Source organism: Paramormyrops kingsleyae, chromosome 1 (genome assembly GCF_048594095.1).
Source record: "Paramormyrops kingsleyae isolate MSU_618 chromosome 1, PKINGS_0.4, whole genome shotgun sequence".
NCBI classification, from domain to species: Eukaryota; Metazoa; Chordata; class Actinopteri; order Osteoglossiformes; family Mormyridae; genus Paramormyrops; species Paramormyrops kingsleyae.
In genome coordinates, this window is record NC_132797.1 from 29,193,244 (window position 1) to 29,218,070 (window position 24,827).

The 24,827-nt window shown below is 44.3% G+C and overlaps 1 protein-coding gene across 1 annotated transcript in view; it reads right to left on the reverse strand.

Annotated features, from left to right (window-relative positions):
* Nucleotides 1-637: 637 nt before the first annotated feature.
* The window catches only part of myo3a (myosin IIIA), a 47,134-nt gene continuing 22,944 nt past the window's right edge, over nt 638-24,827 (reverse strand). Inside the window, exons 10-34 of the mRNA XM_023823466.2 lie at nt 23,523-23,639; nt 22,945-23,049; nt 22,781-22,864; nt 21,801-22,003; nt 20,992-21,090; nt 20,775-20,889; nt 19,734-19,860; nt 18,941-19,151; nt 17,195-17,342; nt 15,473-15,626; nt 13,674-13,762; nt 13,432-13,561; nt 11,491-11,570; nt 11,142-11,219; nt 10,307-10,512; nt 10,107-10,218; nt 9,836-9,998; nt 9,167-9,247; nt 8,920-9,043; nt 7,674-8,646; nt 7,402-7,546; nt 5,629-5,720; nt 5,031-5,071; nt 2,979-3,128; nt 638-2,639 (exon numbers count right to left, since the gene is read on the reverse strand). Coding sequence (XP_023679234.2) covers nt 2,525-2,639; nt 2,979-3,128; nt 5,031-5,071; nt 5,629-5,720; nt 7,402-7,546; nt 7,674-8,646; nt 8,920-9,043; nt 9,167-9,247; nt 9,836-9,998; nt 10,107-10,218; nt 10,307-10,512; nt 11,142-11,219; nt 11,491-11,570; nt 13,432-13,561; nt 13,674-13,762; nt 15,473-15,626; nt 17,195-17,342; nt 18,941-19,151; nt 19,734-19,860; nt 20,775-20,889; nt 20,992-21,090; nt 21,801-22,003; nt 22,781-22,864; nt 22,945-23,049; nt 23,523-23,639 — 3,942 coding nt within the window. The 3' untranslated portion in view covers nt 638-2,524. The remainder of the gene's footprint in view (nt 2,640-2,978; nt 3,129-5,030; nt 5,072-5,628; nt 5,721-7,401; nt 7,547-7,673; nt 8,647-8,919; nt 9,044-9,166; nt 9,248-9,835; nt 9,999-10,106; nt 10,219-10,306; nt 10,513-11,141; nt 11,220-11,490; nt 11,571-13,431; nt 13,562-13,673; nt 13,763-15,472; nt 15,627-17,194; nt 17,343-18,940; nt 19,152-19,733; nt 19,861-20,774; nt 20,890-20,991; nt 21,091-21,800; nt 22,004-22,780; nt 22,865-22,944; nt 23,050-23,522; nt 23,640-24,827) is intronic.

Here is a 24,827-nt window from a genome sequence, read left to right on the forward strand (position 1 = left end):
CTGGGACCACGAAGCTCGTGTCGATATACTGGGATTACTGGCAATACGGTACCAAGGTGGTTGTACGCATATGTAAGCAGAGCGGCTGCATTTTACTATTCCTGCATTACAATTAGTCACCTTCACGTGTGCATCTGATTCAAATATTCTCCATTTTAATGCATGGTTAAGCAACTCAAAATTTTTCCTTAAACTTGTCTGCTTCTCAGTGTCGCGGTTGTCTTGAGCAAAGTACGGTTGCTAAATTGATTCAGTATTAAAATCACCAAAATGGATGAAGTGAACAGTTTTGAATTATTAGTGTTTTGGATAGGCTGATGATTCTGCAGATAAGAACGTAGTACAATGAAGTCGTAATATGTCTTCCTAAACTTATGTTCGAAGTTTCGTGCCACCCAAGGGCGTCGTTAGGCCTAATTTATTATAAACCTATTATTTTTCTCCTCAATTTAAATAAAACTTTCAAAAGTTAAGGCACGAAGATCAATTAGAACACAAAAATATTCAAAGAAATGTCTAAATAACTACAAAACATTAACTTTAATAAATCTGTATTTTACGACCAGACAAAACTAATTTGGTGTGAATCTGGATTAACATGTTAATGCCTGACCACAAAATCAAAACCAACCATGAAGATTTACATGGAAAAATCCAAACACTTTTAAATTATGGATCCACAATGTCCCACACATTTCCCAAGTACAAAACTTTTCATTGAATTTTTTTTCATAAATTGAATCTCTGATATGTATAATAACACTGAAAGGAGAAACTGGGCGGTGTCCAGACAGCTAAAGGGCGTTTAGATCAGTGGTTTTCAAATTTTTTTGCTCCGCGACCCAATTTTTACCATGCCAGCTCAGTCGCGACCCTATATCAAGTATAGGTTTAAATTAACGCTATGATCAAGCACATATCGCACTCTGCAATTTACGCCAATCAATGCCTATCGCACAAATCTGATTGGATGTGCCAGTGAATTTTAAATTAAGGATCTGTGGTTTGGCTTCATGGATTGGTTGAGTGTTCACTAGCTTTGCCCTAAGTGTTTGCAGACCCAAGACCCGTTTATATAGCCTAGGTTAATTCTACGATAGAGCTGGGAAGTCTGATCGCGGATCATTACAGAAACGTAATGGTTTTAAAATGCTTACGTTTATAAATTGTCTCGAGACACTTTCAGAACTTGCCGCGACCCAAATTTTGATCGCGACCAAAGGGTTGAAAAATCGCTGTTTTAGATCACTAAATCGTTTATGACGCATGAGAACCGATGACAAATGGAGACACATATAAACCACAGCAAAATGCAATTCTCTGCCTCTCCAGCTACACTCATTTAATCCCCGTTTAAAGGTTTGATTACGAGTCATTAAAACGAAACATGGCACAAAGGATGTAACATATTGCGGCAGTGTATACAACATAGTAAACCCTATTGAAGCGAAATAAGCTACGTAACTGTGTTGAAAATGCGTTAAACCTGTCATACATGAAAATTTGTGTATTGTTATAACAGCTTCGAAACCAGCGAATAGTTTCTATATGTGCCAACACATTCTACGTTTCAGCATTTATATACATGCAGTGCAGGACAATGCGTTCTCAACAACCAAGCCGTTAATTTAATTCTGTGACGTACACTCACAAAAATTTATTTTCTGCTTCTTCTGTTGCCTCTTTACGTCATAAAAATATTACTTACTAATTGGGATGTAAACATATATTCTGCCACTGTAATTTTCTAATAGAAAGAAACAGCACATGCAATTACAAAGCAAAAACAGGCCTACATATGGCAAAAAGTATATGCATACAGACTGCATGATCACAAAGAAGTAACACGTATGCCAGAATAAAATACAAAACAATCACTTTACAGCAGGCAACAACAGCCATAAGTGTCATATTACTACAAAGTTTAATTAGTGATTGCAGTCTAGGTCTTTCGATCCCTGTGTAAAGTGATCTCATGAGGTTTAGTCCTGATTGCCTACTTTGGCTCATGCAAAAAGTCAGCCAGACTTTATGATGTCATCATTTTAAGCAATTACATGGTGCACTGGGAAGTCCAACATTCAATATCTTTAGATTCAGCTGGTTTACATATCTGCCTTCAAAGACTTTCAACCAGTGGTTTTCCTAGTTAAGTGTTCGCAAAGTCCCGCCCACTGTGTCTATCATAGCAGCTTCAGAAGATTTCAAACGAAGAACCTTCAGCTGGACATCTAGTCACATCCCTCATGTGAACATCCTCCAGACCTGGACGGGAGGCAGTGAGTTGACTCCAGCTGTGTGACCTCCCAATGGTGGGGCCTGGTGTTGCGATGTCAGCACCTGCCTTGGGCACCAATGCTAACAAGGCCGATGACAATGCTAACGAGGTCAGTGAAGCCACTACCGATTCACATCAAGTGCTCAACAGAGCCCGCGAGGCTGAAACAGCTCATGGATGTGTTTATGAGACACTTCAGATGGATGAACTCCACCTGGAGCATCAGACACTGATCCTAGATCAGCACTAGTGCTGTTTTATGAGCCTTTGTCTTTGAGAGGTCTTCCTGAGGAGCTTCCTGTAGTCGTAGGGGTTGTCATCAGCATTGCTGTCCGTGGATGGCATTCTGGGTAAGGATTGCCTATAAACAGCACAGATTAGGAGAAGAAAATGTAAAGTAGGGCCAAAAATTAATGAGAAGGAGGGAAGAACCCAGACTGAGGGACCACTTCCTTATTCCCCTTTATATCCAGTATCAAACTGTCAAGCACATCATATAGGCCATATAAAAGTAAGGTGTAGAACCTAATCAGCAGCTGTTCTGACTGCTGTTACATGACCATTTCAGGATAACAGGTTCAAATCTGATATCTGCTCATCTATACCACTGTGCTTTGTGTCCCACCAGATGTAAATGCTACATGCTAACTGGACAACTCACACATATCCTACTGTTACACTAGCCATGAGCACGTCACACCTTTTCTCTGTGGGTGTGTCTGGCTCTGAGGCCGGCCTCGGGGTGGCCTTCTCGTCGGTGGACGTCCCCTCGCTGGAGATGGAGGGCGAGGACTTGCTGGTCGACAGCTCCTGGTAGTAAGGATCATCCATGTCCAGGAGCTTCCCTTTGCTGATGCCATAGAAAAGCAGAAGAATGTCAACCTTAGAAATGTATGTGTGCGAAGCCATGGTGCTGGAGTTGTGTGCCACCAGCGTGATCGCTGGTAATACCTATATCCCGAGTAGCACATCAACAGCGTCAGAACATTCAGCTGAAAGTTGCCGTTATCAGCTTTTTGGGTGATGGATAACCAGATGTCATCTTTTGCTTATGGAACCAAACAGAGCTATTTGTTTCTACTTTCTATGTTCATTTATCTGTCATCTTCAGATCGCTGGACCATTGTCTATGTACAATGTGTGTTGCCCAGCAGCCCCCAGGCTGCACAAACAATCACGTCACTCAGACCTGACCAAACAATCACAGCTTCACAGCTCATCAAACCCGGGATGCAGGACACTCAGGGAGGACCATGAGAGCACCGATGCTTTGTGATTTCCGCAAATAAATCACAGAACATCCATCAGTATCCCACCTATCTGTATCATCATATATTTAGGGTTACAGACTATATGAGTGCTCTTAAGCTGCCCAGACAGATTTATTATTATGGGAGGACAGGGGGTTTAGTCTTTCTTGGTCAGCATCCATTTTGCTGTTATCTATGGGGCCTTGGACTTGACGGCCTCCACACGGTGCATTTGCGTATAGACTTCTTACCCACAATGCCCCACGCTCCCCTATGGCTTTACCCGAGTGACTTTTTGCATCGTTGCCTATGAGGCAGATGGGCTGTCACTGTAACACATTTCAGACACCCCCCCCCCCGCCCCCGCCACACATCACACATTTCATCCAAACCATGCTGTCACCATCAGCTTCAGACGCCACTTCTTCACTGACCTTCACCCTCTTAATGATGCATGTCAACTATTTCCTCCATCCCATCACCACCTTTATTTATCTAGTAACAAACGATCACCCTTGATGTAAGCGTCGCCCTCTCATCCTGCTGCAATAAAGCTCTCAGTGTCTGCGCCCTTCTTCTCCAGGTCCAACTGTCAATCTTCAAGGCCCCATTTAAAAGCCCGACCACCCTCCCCCCCCAGCACGATAGTCTATGGGCGGGGACACACCTATATTTTCTGAATCACACGGATGGCAAAGCTTCGTAACTGTCTTTAATTGTCCTTGTCGCATAAAGCCATGCTTTTTCAGTGCTGTAAAGCAATCACTGATAATGACTTAGGGATCAGACAGCAGGACTGATGTTATTTATCAACAGAGAAGGTGACTAGTACAAGTTACACAATGAGTACAAGTAAGTTACACAATGAGTGTGATCTAAACACAAATATACTAATAATAAGTTAATTGTTCTGAATTTTTCATGCCATTTGCTACATCCATCATCCATCCATCCATCCAGCCTTTTCTTTCACACACCACAGATTTCAGATCATTGTACAGGGTCCTCTGAGATTCCCAAACCAGCCCAGGAGATATAATTACTCCAGTGTGTCCCAGGTCTCCCCTGGGGGGCCTTCGTCTGGTCATACATGCCCAAACACCTCCCTAGGGAACTGACCAGGTGGAATCCTTAAAATAAGCCTGACCCCCCCCCCCCCAACTGACTCCTCTTGACTGAGGTCTCCTCACCTATTACAGAGCTCAGCAACCCCGTGGTTAAACCTGTGCTCTTGACACTGTTCACTTAGTCAGGGGCGTGGGAGGGGCATGGAGACCCTGGCAGATTCAGAGAGCCAGCACTTTATCGGGGCCCCAAAATGCACTGTCGGGGCTCCCCCATGCACGGCCGAATCTATCCTAGGTACCCAAGGTGATATTGTGGCCCAGAATTTAGATTAACCAATAAACTATGGGCCATGACTTCACCTCCTTTAAGAATGTAAATAACATTCCCTTTCATTCCCAATGGACTGCCATGACATATGTAAAGACGTATGGTACCTTTGCTTCCTTGGACGCCGTTTATCATCCTGGACTGATCTCTGAAAGCACACAGACAGAACACAGCAAGGGAAGCCCCTTGTTAGCTAGGGAAGATTTCCGGGTACCCGCTTGTTTGCTAATGTAACGTAAGCAGGGGCAGATTAACCTATCAGGGAGGCCTAAGCTGACATCAGTGTGGATACTCAGGGGTTGACAGTTTAAGTCATCAATCCATTTTTTTCAAGGTGAGTTGGGGCCCTGATCTTAACCGAGCCCATAGGCTTTATTATTTGCACATCATTAGGGTACTCTTGGTACATTATTTTTTAATTTGTTATTTACTTAATCTTGTTTATTATTAATTTTATACATAAACATGTCTGTTGTGATGTATGTTATGTGACGCGTGTTATATGAGGTTACATGTTGTTGCTATTGCTGCTATAATAAGAAAATTTTCCTCTAAGGGATTAATAAAGTTTCTCTCTCTCTCTCTCTCTCTCTCTCTCTCTTTTTAGCCTAGGACAGACAGTGTTTTAAAAAGTGGAATTTGTGGAGCCCATAGCAGGTGGCCAGCTGAGATGTAACCGGCCAATAGAGTGACGGAGCCACTCACGTGTATGAGGTTGTAGTATGTGGAGTCCTCGGGCGTGTTTAGGGTCTTTGGTTGCTGCGTCCTGCGTGGCGCCCTTGTCTGCTTCTGCTCAGCTGCAAACGTACAGGTGATGTGTCATGGGCCCATCGGCATTGTGGGAGCACAAACATCACCCCCAAGAGAAATGCAAGCTTTTTAAAACAAGCAGTAAAATCTGGACACGGTTTGGAGTCGACACATAGCTCAGCATACAGGAAATCACAGGCCGGTCACATTATGTCCTGTGACGGAACCGGATGTCACTTCCTGTCAGTCAAAGCATACCCCTGAAAAGGGTTCCATGAAATCCTGTGACCTTTATGGACCGACGTAATGGTTGTGTCATGTGTGGTTATATGAATTTGTTTTTGAGGGTACACACACATGTGGAAGCCTTCCCTGTATGATATCCCTTTCTCACGTGGACGTTACACCATAATGAAACACCATCAGTCAATGTCCATGAAACCTAATTGGCTGCAGGAAAGGTGGGCAAATTTATCAAATGAGGCGTTTAAAAGGTCGTCATAAATATCGAATCGTGGGGATGGCAATCGGAGACTTGGACTGGTTATTATAATCGTCACCATTTAAATGAAACATGATTATTTCATTACCTTCCAGCAAAGATAACAATGTTACTGGCATTCAAACTTCAGGGGAAGCAATGCCCAGCGACTGGTGCTAAATATTAAAATGGAAGTCTCGAATACCTCATGATTAAATTAAGAAATTATCAGAAAAGGGCTTGGATGGTAAACCGATTGCTGAAATGTTTCTAATTTCCCCAGAAATCTGATCCAAACAAAATGTTAGTGCATCTGTCATGTCAAACAGTTTCTTTCATTCATTATATGTTCAATATAAGACATACAAATGCCACGTAACGGGACAAACGGACTAACAGAACAGCACAGGCTCCCCAAGATGTCGTGAAACACATCATGGACAGAACTGTATCTGTACTTTTGGTAATATCTTACTGCACCAGAGACAGGCAAGTGTCAGTCATCATCTGTAGAAAAGCAGAGTTTGGGAGACAGGAAGGTTTGTCTTCCACTGTATCAGGGCCTGACATGTCCTTTAAATACTTTGATTTGATTCTGGCTCAGAAATGTACCAAGAAAAGCAGAGAAAAACAAGTGAATAAAGCTACATTCACTAAGAAAAAAAAAACACTACAATAAGCCTACAGATGAAGACGCAAAGATGTGCTTAATTCCTCACGTGAAGCTGTGAAGCTTTGTGGGATGTTTTCTGTACAAGCTTTATAACAGTCATATCTAAAAACACATGGGATGTTTGCGTACTCGCCTGACTTTAGTTTATATCCCATGTGCATTTAAGAGTGTGCAGGGAAACTTCAGCGAGCGTTTGCTCCAATAAATGTCAAATAGCTTTCTCGCTGAATATGTGCCAAGCAAACATTAAGAAGCTACAACAACAAACATTCTTCATTACAGTGGCTGATACAGGTATTGTCTGAGTGAAACCATTTCACATTTATTTTCAATGCTCAGAAATTCAAAAACTACTGAAAAAGACCTCCCTCTCTTGAGGTAGGTCATATCAGGTCACCAAATTGACATACTAAGGGTGAAAAGCCTTCAAGATAGACAAGAAAACAAAAGGAGAGCTCTCACTAGTATTGGTGCTCAGAGGCAACCATAGTATTTGGTGCATGATATGGACATCATATGAAACAGTCAGGACTGAGGAGTGGAAAGGAACAGGCCTTCAACCAGGGCTACATACCTGTTTGGTGCTGACTTGTTGCATAACGGTTGAGCTGGTTCCCTTTCATAAACATACCGTTGCTAGATGGGTTTACCTGGTGGGCCAGAATGATTTCATTCAGTTTCCTCTGAAGAGCCATGTAGTCTTCAGATGCTTCAGTTACCTGTGGTAGGATGGAGAGAAGGAGCCAATCAATGCTGCCATCAATGCTAGAAGAACATCTTGTAGTAAAAGCATTACCGCGCCTATTCTGAAATCATCCTCAGACACAATTCAGAACAACTCCTTACTTGCTTAGAAAAATGCTCCAGCTCCTCTGCCTCTTCCTGTGCTGTCATCTTTAAGTTCTTCCGGTCTTTATAGCCCCGGAAGTTGCTCTGGATTTTCACTGCAGCTTTCTCCTCGTCCATTGAGTCATCCTGAAGTGGCTCTGTACTATCGAGTGGAACATCAGTATCCTCGGGTATCTCTTCCACGACTTTTTCAGGCTGTTCTTTCACTTCATTCTCCTCTTTCAACCTCTTCCTCTCCTTATGGCCCCTGAAGTTGCTCTGGAGCACTGTAGCAGCTTTCTCCTCATCCATATCAGGGTCCTCACTGGGTGACCCTGGCTTCAGTTCCGGTTCTGGCTCTGGTTCCTGTTCTTGTTCCAGCTCTTCTTCCGGTTCCAGTTCCAGCTCTGGTTCTGGTCCTGGCTCTGGTTGCGGCTCTGGCTCCAGCGCCTGATCTGTTGCCTGGTGCTCCTGCTTGACCTCCTTCTTCTTATTGGGTATCTTCCCCTCCTCTTGCAGCTTCTTGCGTTCCTTGTGACCGCGAAAGTTGCTCTGGATGACGACGGCGGCTTTAGTCTCCTCTTCTTGGTCATCATCTTCCGGGACCTTCTCTGCTGGGGACTCAGCTGGCCCTGGAGAAGGGGGCCTGTCCTGCTGAGATGTCATATCCCCTTTGCCCCTCTGAGGGATCTTCCCCTCCTCCTTGAGCTTCTTCCGCTCCTTGTGTCCTCGGAAGTTGCTCTGGATGACGGTGGCAGCCTTGGTCTCCTGTTCAAGGTCAACTTCCTCCCCTATATCCTTTTCACTGTGGGGGGGTTCCTTAGACCCATTCATGGACTCGCTGTCTGACACTCCTAGTGAGTCCTGCCGGTCAGCTTCCTCTTTCTTGTTTTTTCCGTTTAGTTGGCTGGTCTCCTCTGAGATGTCAGTCTCCGATGGGGCACCTTCTCCCGTATCGGACTTGGTTTGGTCGTCTTTCTGCATGGCCTCCCTAGAGGGAGAACAGTATGGTGACATTTATAGCTGGGTTACTGAAGCACCTCAGGGCTTCATTTCCATTTTACCTCACTTTACCCCAACTCAACAACTGCAGTCATTGCTATAAAAAAAAAAGCCTGCAAAGGAAATAAGATGCCTTTTTTAGGTACGACAGGAGAAAGCTACAGGAGGGCCGTCATCACAAAAGACCGGCTTGTTTGGCAAAACCGTCCAATTTGCAGCAGTTGTCACAGAATGTCCAAATCATTCTGATAGCATGACGTACTTTTTCCTCTTAAAGCTTTTCCTCTCCTTGTGGCCCCTGTAATGGGCTTGAATCTTGGCTGCAGCTTTATTCTTCTCATCGATTAGCTCCTTGAAAAGGCGCCTGGCAAGGTACCCTCTGCAAACTGACACAGAAATGTAATAAATTCAACTCTCTGTATAAAGTGGATGGGAAGACCCACACATAGCATCTACCATAAAGATATATGGATTCTGTTGACAACAAAAAAGATCATGGAACATCTTACCCGCCTGGAACTTAATGATGAAGCCCTCCACTTTATCCTTATCACTGGTGACTTCCTTTCTGACTTTGTATCCCCTGTAAGCTAATGATGAAAACGATAGTCATGACGTTAGCGGATAGCCAAATAGCCATAATAAGTTTGCGATATCAAAGTGTAACTGAGGACCCTCTAAGTCAGGGGATATTCTCTAGGTGGCAGGGGGCATTATAGTATTACTATTATTAGGGTGGAAACAATAGCAAGGCAGGAATTAATGTTGATGTCATTACCTAACTAGTGTTAATATTTTCTGCTCATTTCAGGGTGACAAGTAATATTGAGTATCGAGTAGAGTATTGAGTCAAGTATTGTTTAGAGTATTTTAATATCTACAGTGTGAGTTGGGGGCAGAGCTAAGCCTCTGTGCCTGTGATCGGAAGGTGACTAGGTCAAGGCCATGCTCAGCACATCTGTGGGCCCTTGAGCAAGGCCCTTAACCACCAGTTTGCTGGGTGCCACTACAGGTGGCTGCCCTTTGCTGCTAAGCTTGCTCTCACCTATGGAGTACACGATGGGGTAGGCAAAAAGAGACTTTCCCTACAGGGAACAACAGAGTATAATCATTTTCAGGTCACAGCAATGAGCAGACCTGGCGGTATCACAGATCCCATCAGCGGATAGTGAGCTCACCAGACTGTAGGACCACAGCGCTCTGTTCCCTCTTCTCCAGAATCTTCCGGTACCTCCGGGCCCCCAGCCAGCCCTTCACGCACGCCTGCAGGAGGACCACCCGGTCCGTCACGACCCGCACAGCCAGGTTCAGCTGCTCCACATGGTAATACTTCAGGAACACCTGGTCACCACGGAGACACACAAACCCACACACACCACAGATTTAGGTTCTCTAGCCAGTGACTTTGTACGATGGTAAATTCATTTTTGTTAATGGTTTGGGTGTTACTTTTGTTTTCCCCAGGACCCAATTCTCCAGTTTCATTTTCTCCAGAATGACTGCACACGTTTCTGGGGTCAAGGTGGGCTCTTCATTTGCTTTGAAGGCCAGCAATGAATACCTGTAGCAAGAACAGTCTAAGCAGAACCATTCGACTCATAAAACAAACCTCTGAAGACCCTTTGGAGAAGTGTCTTTGGCCTCCTCACCTTTTGATGAAGTTGGCAAACAGAATGCGATGGGAGTAGCCCTGTCTGCGGATTTTCGCAGTCTCCAAGACGCCCGTGTAGCGAAGCTGGACCAGGACCTTCTCCCGGTCGAACTTGTTGGCGTGACGATCGTTGTTCGGTTTGATACAGCGGACGAAATGGGGCTGCCCAGCCACCATTTTGGAAAGCAGGTCCATGAGAGAGTACTGGGGGATGGGAACATGGCAGGAAGGGGGGGAACGAAAGATTTTCAGCAAAGGAAAGATGCAACGATTCAATCAGGTGGTGCTTTTAGGGCTTCTAGCTTCGACTGTAGTGTTGCACAGCACGGTGAGAGGCAGTGTGAGGCTCATTGGGTTAGGCTGCTGTGCCTGCGGCCAGAAGGTCCCCAGTTTAAATACCAAGGTTGGAAATTTCACCATTGGGCCCCTGAGCTGGACCCTTCACCCCCAAATGCTCTAAGTCAGTGGTTTTCAACCTGTGGGCCGACGGTATTGCAGGGGGGCCGCCAATTATTATTAATAGAAATTGTAATATTGTTAATATAATAAAAAAATGTCTAGTCAAAATCAAATAAATCATAATTTGATATATAATTAAAATTTATTCAATACATTACCAGTTTATTCAATAAAGACAATTAACAGCCTTGCTTCCGAGTACTTAGTTAACCCGACACAAAAAGCGGGATCGTTTAAATTCTTTTGCAGTGGGCCGCGGAAACATATGTGTTTGGCTGTGTGGGCCGTGAGTTAAAAAAGGTTGGCAACCACTGCTCTAAGTACTATCCGACTCTGATCCCTTTACAAAAAAATGCAGTAAACTTGTGTCTTACTCTGAAATAAGATGCTACTGTCTGCGTTCTCATGTTGGTCGTCTCTCTGGGATGATGTGAAGTCTCACCTGTGTCCGCCTCAACGTAAATAAAGAATTACCAGGTTGCACTGTTAATAACACAGATGGACCCCGTTCATTAATCACACACTCCATACATATGCAAATGCCAGAGAGGCGAATGCACCCAAATTGTTAAACGCTATACAATGGGAGATAATGAGCCAAATGACATTAGCATTTGTGTCATGATGAGGGGACACCAAGAGAGGGATAGATGGGGGGGTACAGAGTTAATCTGTCTCAGTAAGAGACAGTGGTTTTTCCCATAGCAGCACAGGAGATGGTACCTTGGAGAAGTTGAGGGTGCGCTGGGAGGGCTGGGTGTGACTGGACCCCGTCGTTTTGCCCTTGGTGTGAGCCAGGTTGCCTGAAAGAAAGAAGGAAACTTCCATGTTAAGAGAGAAGGGGGGGGGGGGTCATCCCAGGAGGTTTTCAATGCTGTTGGTACACCAGCAAATAACCACAACTATCACAATAACTACCTGGCATAATGTAAAAACAAATATGTTAGTATGTTTCCAAATTTTATTTAGTTAGTATTAATTTCAGAATCAGAATATATTTGCCAAATATGTGATTTGTGTGGATGCCTATGGATCTGCTCAACAAAAAAATACAATGGTACTGACTGAAGAATTCAGACTTTCAAAAATGGATGTATGGTAACCACCCTCTGTTAAATGGAGTAAAGCCACTAACATTAGAGTGTGACGTATTATGTTTGTGAAACGGTATCACTTAAAGTCATGGCGTTTTGTCTGACAAACCCACTGTAAAACAAAAATAATAGCTTCTTTCCCATGTTTAACCAAGACTTTCACTCCAAAAGCATTTCAACTCTCACTGTTATTGTCCCAGTATTCTCAGCGTGCTTGACTCGGCAGGACCGTGTTCGAACCCGACACGGCGTGACAGCAGAGGCGGCCGAGTGTGCCGGGAGCAGGGATGATAAGTCCGCAAGATAAGAGTTTGGGGGGATATCTGGTGACTGCTGGCCGATGTGGAATTAATTAAGATGAAGAAGAGGAATGAGGAAGTGGCGGGCGGATTGGATGGGCGGAGCACGTGGGACACCCAAATCAACAAACAAACATACAAACAGATGAAGAATTAATAAATAGACAAAAAAGAGGCTAAAAAACAAACAAAATAACGCACCAAGTGTAAGATGAGAAAACATACCAATGTAAGTAACCTATAGCTATCATCTGTAACCAGTGCTCTAGTCTATTTTAAGACGTAACATACAAATTGCAGACAGATCATTGACAAATTTACCTTACATGAGCATTTGCTTAAATTTTACTTAAAGCGATAGCAATTGGTACCAGCCCCCCATATCCAGAGACAAGCTTGGCCTGGGACGGATGGGGGTTGGGGGAGCGGGGAGCTGCCTCAGGGTGATTAATGCCCCCATGCACGGCTGATTCTTCCAGTGAAGGGTAACAGAGCAGAGTGTATCATAACAGTTTTTATTTTATCCCTTGTTTCAATTAATTTCTTTGATTGTTTTCCTTTCACGGGGTCACATGGGGTGACTTCCTTAGAGGGAGGGAGAGAAATCTGCAGCCTGATTTGCTTTTGAAAGGGTGATCGCTATCTACTTGATTGGTTGCACATTTGCAGGCCCCCTACCCCCACAAAGGGTACTCACTCACAAAAAAACGATGGCTTCCTGACAAAGGCAGACACGCTGAAAAAAATCAAGAGCAGTTCGCAATACTCCCCCAGAGATTCTGTCCTCAAAATCTGAGTAAACAATGTAGTAATATTAATAATAACACAACTCACTGCAGCATGAAAAACTAAACAAAAAATGATCTGCTTCCTCCTAATTTTCCTTTTCCAATGTACCACCTATTTGTTGCATATTTATCGTCATTTCTAATAATGCCTTTAGTCTTGCACTGGTTTGTCTCTTATTTCACTATTTGTCCTATTATTCCCCCGAGTACCTGTTTGCTCTCCTGCAACTGTAGCTGTTCCTTGAAACACGTGATGACAAAACTTGAAGAACAGAATCTCACAGTCATGTGGTGTTGCTTCCTAATTTGATGCTGAATTGGTAACGTTATCCTTTATTTGATGACATCATCCAGAACTGTGAGGTACATTCTGGAGCACAGGATGCGTGGTTCATGCTGGGGATGTGAATATAAGATCTCTGTGTTGTGGACGTCTGTGAACATAAAGGACGTGGTCTATTTTGGCAGTTTGGGTTACTGTACCTATTCTGGTGAGCGGGTGTGTGACCAGCTTGCGGATCAGTTCGTTTTCAGAGGAACGGAGCAGAAGAACGATGTCGGCTGGAAGCGCATCTCTGTTCTTCGCCAGAAATCCATCTGCGTTATAAATGACCTGCGGAGAACAGAGCTTCAGTAAAATACACATATATAAGCCATCAATCTTTTATTGCAATAAGCAGTGATGTTTCCGCAGTTGTTACTGCGATGCCTGTGATTGTAGTTACCTTTCCTGCATAATGATGGATGCCAAAAGCCAAGTCTACTCTTTTTGGCCTCCAAAAATTTTTGGACTTCAAGTTGTCTTCAAACTTCTCTAAGGAAGTGAAAAGTAGAAGATATCACACGCATGCATAGTATTATATTTTCATGAGAAGACGTCGGTCTTCGTACTACGGGTTTGAAATAAATCAAATTTCAAAAAAACATAATCTGCTTGGAGTTATTCTGTTATAGGATAAAAATATAATGATAATACTGGATTAAACAAATTCATGGTGTCTCACATTAGCCTGTAGAATATTTATGTGACACTTTGATAAGTGGGAATCGGGTGTAAACTTAGCGTGGTAGTAAATATTTGATGACCATTTAGATATTTTCAGTTTGGGTGCCTGTAATGTGACACCGAGTCAGAATGCTTGGTGCTGAAAAGGACCTCTGTGCGTGTGAAAGGACAGCAAGCTTCACAGAGTTGGAACCAAAGGCCTGTAGGGTTGCCAACTGTCCAGGTTTACCCAGGATTGCCCTCTTTTTTGAGCAAAATGAAGTTTCTTTCCTGGCACATGAATTGTTCCCGATTTTTGTGAAAATGTACATCTAATTTAGAATTTCGTAGTTTCAAATAAAACCTTATTTGGTTTCCTTTTACCGCTATTCTTTTTTTCTTCAAGATTATATTTGTATATCCAATCCTGTGTCTGTAAACGGTTAAAAACAGGTAAAACACGGCAGTGACGGCCAAGTCTATACTTTGATTCGTAGCAGAAATATAAAGTTTACTAAATTATCTAGCAACTGCGTGGGCTGTCAGTCTGCTGTGCGCATTCACATCCACGACCCCATCGTGACTTAAACTGGTAGCTAGATGTAACATTAGTAAAAAAAAGAAAACTTATTTTGTCAGTTTTGTGAAATGGGGGGAGTGACAGACGAGCCACCAGCATCAAAGAAAATGTGATTTACAACATACAACGAGAAAACTTTTCTGCATAGGTAAGGTCCAATCAAGGTGACTTCCACAAAGCGGAATTTCCCAGTTAGCTGGATAACTTACATTTGGCTTAAGTTATCTGGCTAACAAAAAAAGATTGCATGGTGGTATGCCCCCCGCCCCCCCGTTCTCCACCCCTCGTGTTTTGGGTCCATCCAAAATTTCTGTTAAATATGATGGAAAAGCACCGCTGGATAACCATGCAGAAACAAAATGCCACCAGAGTTTTGTATTAACCAAACGCGAAAACAAACGAACAAATAAATAGGTAGGCAGCAAAAAGGGATGAGAAATATACATGGAAAAGAGGTGAGAAATGTCAGTGTTAGGTTGTCCAAATTCATTAAGGTAAAAGGTTGTTTATATTTTATTATAATATGTCTAATAATGTTTCCATAGCTAAAGGGAGTATACCTCCGGACACATTAGGGTTAGGTTTTATAGTCGACTATAAGATTATAATTATACTATATAATACTATACTATACTATAAACTATACTATATAGAGTATATAATATATAGAGTATTATAATTACACTATATATATATATATATATATATTTATATATATATACACATGCACACACACACACACACTCTTTAAAGCAAAACGTAGAAAGCAGCAAAGGGGTCAGACTGAGTCTGAGAGGCAAAGAGTATATTTGCAAAAAATGGTTTAATCCCCCAAAGTGTCCGAGTGTCCTGGTTTTTCAAATCAAAGGCGGCAACCCTAAAGACCTGAGAACTGGGGATGCCGCTAATAGCACATGCTAACAAAACAGGCTAGTAGCACAGGCTAATGGGGAACTTGCCCACAAGTGTCTGGTCTGTTGCCTGGGGGAATCGGCTCTCCTCATCCAGCAGCGAGAGCAGGCCCATGGGCTTCTGCAGGAACATGTCCAGAAGCGGTCGGTTGTCCTCATACTCTATCACACGCGCGTCCACATCCTCGTTCAGGTACTCATCCTGTACAGTGGGAGTGGTGAAAACGTGCCATTAGCACATTAGCATTAGCCTGTAATGTTATCGCTGGTCACACAAAAGCCTCCATGGAGGATCAGGCGACGTTTAAGTGGCACAGGTTTTGGGTGGCACTACTGAGGCTCAGGCCTGGACAGGGGAAGGGGCTGAAATTTGTGTGGAGAACAAGCTTTTGTCTGGTATTTATGGGATGTGATAAAAATCACAGTCACTGGCTGGGGAAAACGGAGCGCATAAATCACACTGGGGACGAACTGTCGACAGACTCCCGCATGCAGACAAGGTGTAAAGAAAGAAAGCAAATGTCTGCTATTTCTAGCCTTGCGGATAGCTAGAATGACCCCCCCCCAACCAAAAAAAAAAAAATACCCAGTGAAATGTTATGTGGTGCTTAGCCTGAGGTGAGGTGACTCTGTAGTCACAATGCAAGCTCCTTCCAGATGGGCACCATGGAATAGGCCAGTTAAATCCCAAATGAAGCACTCTGAAGCAAGATAATGCGAATCAAGGGAACACACTCCATGTGCGTCTGCTTCCTCAGACGTCTTTGCTGGGCCCGTTTTAATCTCTTTGGGAAAATAAATCCTAGATTTAAAATAAGAAGGTTTAACTAGGAAGAAACGCAATCACTACTAAAATTTCACAATGACACTTCCTTGAACAGGAGATACACACTTTCAAAGGTGTTGGAGATAGTCTGATTTATTATTTTTTTTGGGGAAAATACAAACGCAATTCCAGGCCTGATTCATCCATCCATCCATTTTTCAATCCGCTTATCCTTCTGGGTCGCGGGGGGTCTGGAGCCTATCCCGGAAGCTATGGGCACGAGGCATGGAACAACCCAGGACGGGGGCGGGGCAGCCCATCGCAGAGGCCTGATTCAGATTGAGCCCATTTAATGTGGTCTATGTCATTTCTAATTCTGCCACAGACCTTCACTGCAACACTTTTCTCAACAGGAAACAAACCTCTCACTTCCTGTTGGCATAATACTAGTAACTGAGCCTATTTACAAAACTAACCTTTTTACATACAAAACTAACCTTTCTTACCTATGTGTTGGGCTTCACAGTGAAATGAGAAACATGTTAGAGTAACAGCTTAAATCACCCCCCCCCCCCCCCCCCCCCCCGGGGCTGAATGCACTCTTGTAAGAAAGGTCATGGAATAGCGGCGATCTTCACATGCTTTAGTTAGCAGGTGCTTTTATCCAAAGGCTCATACATTTTTTTTTAAAAGCAGAGTCAGTCTGTCCCTGCAGTTGCTGGGCCTTGCTCAAGGGCACAATGGTGAAATCACTTGGCCAGCCTTGGGATTTGACATGATGACCTGCCAGGCGCAGACCCAGCACCCTAACCCTAACCTCCCCCATCAGGAAAACAAGGAGGATATACTTATGCTTTTGAAAATTTTAGTACCAACTTAACACAGGACATAATTCCATGCCATTATGTAGATGGAAATGAGGTCATTCCAAGGTGAAAGAAGTCACAGGCCTTTCATATTCCTTGTGGGCAGTTTAATCTGGATCTGGACAGGAAGTACTCCACCTGCTCCCAGGCAAAGATGTGCTGAATGAAGTAGAACTGGATCTGCTCATTAGCAATGTTGATGCACAGCTGCTCAAACGAGTTCCTCTTGAAGTTCTCAAACCCGAATATGTCGAGGATCCCAATGTTCAATCCTTTCTCCTCCTCACTGTGGGGACAAAAGACACAGAGGGGGAGGTGGCGGCACAGTAATGTAAAAGGCAGGACTGTTTCACTGGAAATTCCCTTTGATTGAGTTATGAGAGGTCCAGGGGGTGTGGGGGTGGAGGATTACTATATATGCCATGAACCCTTAATACAAAACGTACAACTTGCATCCCCAGAAGCCAAATTCTGTTGATTCTATTTCAGGAAATCATAATTGTTGAACTGTTGGCCAAGTTAAGGGGCACTATGTATTATGATAATTACCCAACTCCTTGGAGCGACCCAATCATTGCAGACATCTGTTGGATGAATAAAGCAGACAGACACCAGCTAAGAGGCCAGTGCCTCTTTAAAAACCATCACAGGAGTGATTATAGATCATCACGGACAGGCACTGTGACCAGGGACTGCAGGAAGGTCACTTCGGAACGGTCAAACATCTCTTGTGTTTAGCTAGTGGCGTGACTCCATTAACCTGAACTGAATTTTATTATTTATTATTACGGAATAAATCTCAGCACAAAAACAGTGACTGCAGGATCATCACGGAACGGCCTTCTCCGTAGGGATCATTTCACCGTGCAACTGCTGTATCAGGGAGATACTTAGATCAGCCTGTCACCTCTCCTGGTTTTTTAGGCATAAACCAGGTGCTGATTCGTCTCTCTCCCTCAGGACCAGGGATGGCCATTCCTGGAACAGCATGTAGGACGCAGGTCACGGGAGTCAAACTCCAGTCCTGGGGGGCCAGAGCCCTGCACATTTTTGGGTTTCCCCTCATTTAACACACCTGATTCAACCCCTTGTGCTAATTATCACACAGCTCTTAAGCTGAATCATTTGTGGTGGAACAGGGAGAGAACTAAGCTACACAGGGCTCCGGCCCCCCAGGACTGCAGTTTGACACCCCTGAGTAGATGACAGCAGCTTTTCCTACTCTAGTTCCAAGTGGGCTGCTTCTAGGGGCCATTCTTGGCCTTTTAAGTTGGGGGCATAGGAGGGGTCAACCTTATCATTAGCCAATGATATGTTTTGATTTGGTGAGTGACAGGGGAAGGGGCACGTTAAATGAGGCTGGTGTCGGTGTGGCCCCACCCCTGAATACGCCAGCACACTTAACACCAGTTCTAGGAAATGCAGCTGGTTCAGTTATAGAGCAATGTCATGCTCAGCTGAGTGGTTCAGTGGTCAGGAAGCAGAATCAAATTGTCCTTGAAAAGCCACCAACTCGGTGGCCCCCCACAGTATAGGGTTTGCAACTCGTTAAGGTACAGAGATTTCGTACATTTTTATTTATTTTGTAGAAGCTTTTATTCAATTGAGAAGGCAGGGTCAGAAAATCCCTGGACATATTGTGTGTGACTTGCTCAAGGGCCCAACGGTGACATCAATCTGCTGACCCAGGGATCTGAACCGATGACCTTCTGATCACCAGCTGAATTACACTCCACCAAACCATGTTTTAGAAGAAGGCCCAGGCTGGGGGTCTCCTTGTACCTCTTCAATACCTGGCCACCACCTGGACCTAACTGCATCCTAAGCACTTCCTGTGTTCACCTGTTCCAACCCCCCCCCGGCACCCCCCCACCCCCACCCCACCTGAGTTGGCCATCGGGTTTCAGCAAGGAGTTGATGCGGTTGACGATCCAGCTGAAGAGGCGGCCGTAGAGTGCCTTTCCCATGGCATCCCGCACCTCGCCTGCCTTCTCCGCTGTGTTGGGCCGTACAATGGTCTCGCCGCGTGTCACCACGCAGTAGGACGTCAGTGCTTCCTGCAGTTCGTCTGGCCGGATGAACAGCAGGGAAGCCACTGCACGGTGTGGGGCAAACGTCAACAGCCACGTCACCATCCAATCTCAAACGGCAGCCAGCGAGCAGATTATCGCTCCGTGCAGAATATCTGGGTCAAGCTGCTTGTCAGGATACTTACAGAACTGCAGCCATGTGTCCCCCCATTATGAAACAGGAATGGTACAACCCAGAACAAAGGGGTGGGCCAAACCATTCAGTCCTCTCTGCCATATAAATATAATACAAAATGGCTTCTGTTTAGTCTCCTTGCCCCAAAGTAGAGTCAGCTGATCAAACGGGGATTCCACATGAGGTTAACGAGGGGACGTGGCACACGGAAGGAGCGGACGACTGGGGCAGGACACATGTAACTCTATTTTCCATCCAGATTGGAGCAAGTCTTACAACATTTTACAATTATTGGGTAAAATCACTGGCTGACATGTTACGAATATATTCACGAACACACAGCATGGGCAATCACACCCACCGCCGGGTGAAAGGTCGATGTGAATTTTTTCATTATAGCAGAAGGCAGGTTGACCCCGTTTTTGCAGGAACACCTGGGGCATGGTGAGTAGGCGAAGTCACCATCACTCACCACTCTCCAGCACGCCCATGTTCGCGATGTTGCTCTTGTCTGTCTGGTGCTCCGTGGCGACTGACGTGAACTCGACGTCGCCGGCATTGAGGATGGCAGCCAGGATGCTGTAAACGCTCCCCAGCTCCTAAAGCGTCACGGAGAAACAGAAGCTAACAGGCAATGCAGATTCGTATTTAGTTGCCGTGACAAAATCGCAACGCAAGTACTTACGATGTTCATCGTTCAAAGCTGCGCAAAGTTGTAAAGTTGGCTTATCACAAATGTTAATAGAGTCTCTCTCCTGCTAATATCTGGTTCTGACCCAAATCTGTATGTTACTCAGCAGATTACATAAACAGCTTAACCAATCACCAAACCCAGAAATACTCAGACAGGAGAGCTGCATAGGGGATCCGATTTGCAGGGCCTGCGTCCTGCCTCTGCTTGATGGGACGTCGGATCACGCAGATAAGCACGTGTGGGTCCCACAGGCAATGTACTATGTATAGCTCGCTAAGATGCTCCACTGCACCCAGCGACCCAGGCAGCCCCTGGTCTCCCCCCACCCCCATAAAGGAGGTGTATCCTCATTCTTCAGAAACACCGCTGATGACTGCCACAGCTCTAAAAGCAGACTTGGTTGCACGTACATTTCCTAGATTCACACAACTCCAGTATTCCTAAATTTCACACAGTGACAAATCTATGGTTTTAAGATGGAGGGGCATAAGAGGGGCCATAATTCATACAGAGGGGCCAACCCTATAATTAGCAAATGATATGCTTTGAATTGGATGAGTGACAGGGGAGGAGTACTCCAGGGGCCAATCAGCTTCCAGCTGGAGTCAGTGCGCTTGTGGCCCTGCCCCTCTATACACCTCTGATTTCAGGGCTGCCCTGTAACTGAAATGCAGTAATGGCATGTGAAAGTGAAGGTGGAGACAGGTTAATCACACAGGAAATGGGAAAAGGACTGGGATCTGCCTCTTTCAATTGTGGTGGAGAACCCCATTTATATCTGAGCATGTCTCCCCCCACCCAACCCCCACCCCTGCCTACCTCGAGGGAAAAGCCAATCACTTTAAAGCACTGCTCCACCGCCTCAAACTGCTCGCCGTAGTATGTGCTGCTGACGATGTCGGGTACCACCTTGATCTGCTCGTTCTGCAGGTACCTTCAAACAAGAAGGAACGGTGAGGCCATAAGGAAAGAACCACGAGGAGCAAAGAGCACAAGCAGTACATGTGAATCGTGATGGCAGGAAGGGCACGCTGACTTTGGCGTCTTGCTGTCCGACAGCTTGTAGTGGCCCAGTTTCCTCCTCTCAGCCAAACCGGCATAGACGTAGTAGAAGATATGGAAGTTCTTTTCACCTCTGTGAAAACAAGAAGGCATTTGAGGGTGGGCTGGGGATGGCTGCTTAGGAATCACAGTCACACTCCTTAATTATATTTTATTTGCACTATTTCCATAAACTGGCCATGGTTTCTATGGTTTCTATGCTAGAATTTTTTTTAAATTTTTTAAAGGATTTTTAAGTTCAGATGTAGAGATTCACCCTGCTAGCTTTTCCCACCAAATAAGAGTTTTCCCATTATAACTGAAAGAACATCAAGCAGGCCAGTTTGAATTGAAGCGATTTACTTCAGGTGCAGAGTGGGTTAAATCTGAATTTGAAAGCAGACTCCTCCAAGCTGCTGATTACTCATTAGCGGCATGATTCAACATGAAACAGAAATCTTTAATTGACAGTCCCGGCTTTCATTTATATGTAAGCATGATCTTGTTGGCTTAATATGCTTACAAGCCTCATTTTCCACGTCAACTGCCTTTATATTTCAATCCAATATCTTACCGTTTTAGAGATATTTTGAAAAGTCGCCAAAATGGCTAAATGGTCCCTTATTTAATATTATAAAAACAGCCCGGCTAGACTCCAGAATCCCCATGTTATATAAAATGACAAATAAAAATACCTTCTCATTTATTCTGAGCTATTATGAAACAGGGTGAGCAAATACCACAGGCTTTTGCTGCCTACTTTTGAGAACAAAACTCTGGGGGCAGAGGGTCTCCCCAACTTACCCGGCCTGGTGGATGACCCTGGACTTCTCCAGGAGGTACTCGGAGATCTGGGCACCAACTACGGTGCCGCCGTTGGTGAACCTCATCTCCAGGTACTTCCCAAACCTGCTGGAGTTGTCGTTGATGACCGTGCGGGCGTTCCCGAAAGCTTCCACCAAGTTATTCACCAGCAGGATTTTTTCCTGAAGAGTTCGGTTGTTCGCCTGGAAAGATGAAAGACGAAATGGAAAAACACCCCAGTGAGATACAATAAAACCATATAACAATTATATTTATCTGACATTTAAGCGTCCAGTCATATAATTTAAAATAAATCAAATGAAGCGTGAAAATATTTATACTATTGACAAACAATATGCAGGTAATATGAAGCTACACTCAGCCCTCTATTATGTGCAGAGAGAATATGATTTACATTCGCATCTCATACAGCCTAATTATTCAGCCTTTTATCAATTTATCACAAAAGACATCCCCCCCCCGGTGCACATGCATTCTCATCCAGTCCATATTAAATCACATTTGATGAACTGCGGCTAGTTGAAATGCTAATTTCACATCGTCATGCGGAGTCAGTGCTGTCGCTCTCATCATCCGCCACGGGCTCCTCTGATTGGGGTCAAGCGTGGCTGTTACTGGGGCAAACAGTCTTATCAAGGTATGCAGGCCTTAGCCGTCTAACATCTGCAGACTGCAGATCTTAAACACAGTTTAAATGTCCTGGATGGGATTTGCCTCTTTGCTTGGAATACCCACCTATGAACCTCCATACACCACTTATAAATATTCCTATAGCCTTTATGACCCTTCACAGACCTCTTATAAACTTTCCTATACCCTTTTTGAAGCTTCTCATTGAGAACAATAAGAGTAGCAAGTGGTAAACAGGAAAACAACTCCTAGAGTCTATGTAATGTTATGGTCAGATGAACTTGGTGCATTTCATGTCAGATGAAGGTGGATTTTGGGAAATGACGCACCTTTCCCAGCACTGTGAGCTGCTGGACCAGCAGGTGGGCACTCTCCGTCTTGCCAGCCCCACTCTCTCCGCTTATGACAATACACTGTGGGGTCAAAGGTCAGGTAAGCAGGATTTAAGCACAGCTCTCCCACCAGAGATGCATCCACAAAGATCCACATTGACCTGGTCAGAATTGTAGGACACCATGGACTGGTAGGCGATGTCGGCAGCAGCGAAGATGTGGGGAGGGTTCGCCGTTCGCTTTGCCCCGATGTAATTCTTCTGGAACTAGAGGAGAGAGAGGATAGCTCCGAGGAACTCGTCACCTCAGGACATTTTAAACAGCACTACCACACTGGCAGGATATCAATCAATCAGATTGCTTGAGAAAAACCAAACAAGAAAATCCGAGTTATGAAGAAATTTATATTAAAGCAGTACTGGTAAACCTATTAGGTGACATAGGCGGCAAACAGCAACGGTAGAGGAGCTTGCCTAGGGTACACATGGGCTTTGACAAGTGCTGTATTAAAGTCAGCTGACCTTACACACTCCTATTACAACCAGTTGTTCAAAGACTGTGGTGGTGCTGTGTGCAGTGCATTACACTCTGAGTACCAAGCACAAATAACGCAAGTACAGCAGTTTTAGATGTACAGGCTGAGGTAGAGCAGAGCATTCTAGGAAAGAAGCAAAGGGGCACCGGGGTTAACGAGTCCCGCCGAGAGCTGAAAGACGAGGGAATGGAAGAGCGAGCGCACCTCGCCAGAGTACAGGTCCATCTCACGGAAAGGGTTGACGGCGATAAGGATGTCGCCCACATAGGTGTAGATCTGGCCTTTGGCGTAGCGTTTCTGCAGTTGATCTGTCACTGTGTTCTGAGGATGAGGTGGGATGAACACCGTTAGCGTCCCGAGCTACATGCAAATCTGAGACCAGCTCCGAAGACCTGGCTTTGCAGTCACATTTTTATCATTTCAATACACAGCTCCTTCTCTTTGGAAAAACTCTAGCAGGGAGACCTTGCCTCTTCCATAGCTTTCAAATTAAATCAAATCACTTTGTCACATCTCTTGACACTTCGTAAGTGCAGGTGAGTGAAACACTTGTGTGCAAAGTCCCACAGCAGCAGTGATGAAGTAGTGGAAATAAAACAAAACATGACATGACAATACTGCAAGTAGGAACCATAGAGGAAATGGCATTGCACTCATAAAGTTTTGTATTAATAAAGTTTTAAAGAGCAATGTTTTCCATTTTAAATATATTTAATACTGACAATGGCCTTTTGATTACTTCTGCTTCAACAAACCAATAAGAAACATAGAAACATTATGGATTCAGCAGCTACGCTGCTTTGATTCCTAATGATAATGGTCTGTGTTTATGTGCAGAATCCTGTATTGTTCTGGAAGGAAATTCAGATGCTCCAGACAGTGCTGAATTGGGTCTGCTGTGCTCATTGTTCCATCTGGATTAATCTTTACTCAGTCACAGACAGGATGAATGGCATGATTCAAAACGATGTTAAAAAAGGTATAGTTGTTGATAATTATTGTTGTATTTTTTATTCTGAGGCATTTAAAGTATCTTTAGCCCGACAGCAATCCTGTCAGGGTTCGATCTACCCAAGTTCTGTTCAATAACAGTTTAATGTTTTGTTGTCATAATCAAGGGAACAAATTCAAAGCACAAAAATGCCAGCAGCGCAGTTTAATTGTTTAATGATTTAGTAATTATTGATTAAGTGAAAATTAAATCAACACTACTTGCTATTACTTGTTTTAAGAGACAAAAAAACTGATGCATGCCTATGTACTTGGTTTGTCTTTCAAAACCTCAAGAAATTCCTACATGAACATGACCCATGGATTTAATGTTCTTGGATAACTGAACCACACATTGAAGTTGGAGAATGTATCCACCATAGCAGAGGTATTTAAATGCTGGGGCATGGCCCAGGAACTGCAGGAAGACACAGGTGAGGGGAAAAAAACTGGGTTGGGGGGGGGGGTGTTCATCTTGGGGCAGATCTACTTTGAAATTGCAGCCTTCAGAAATGTTAA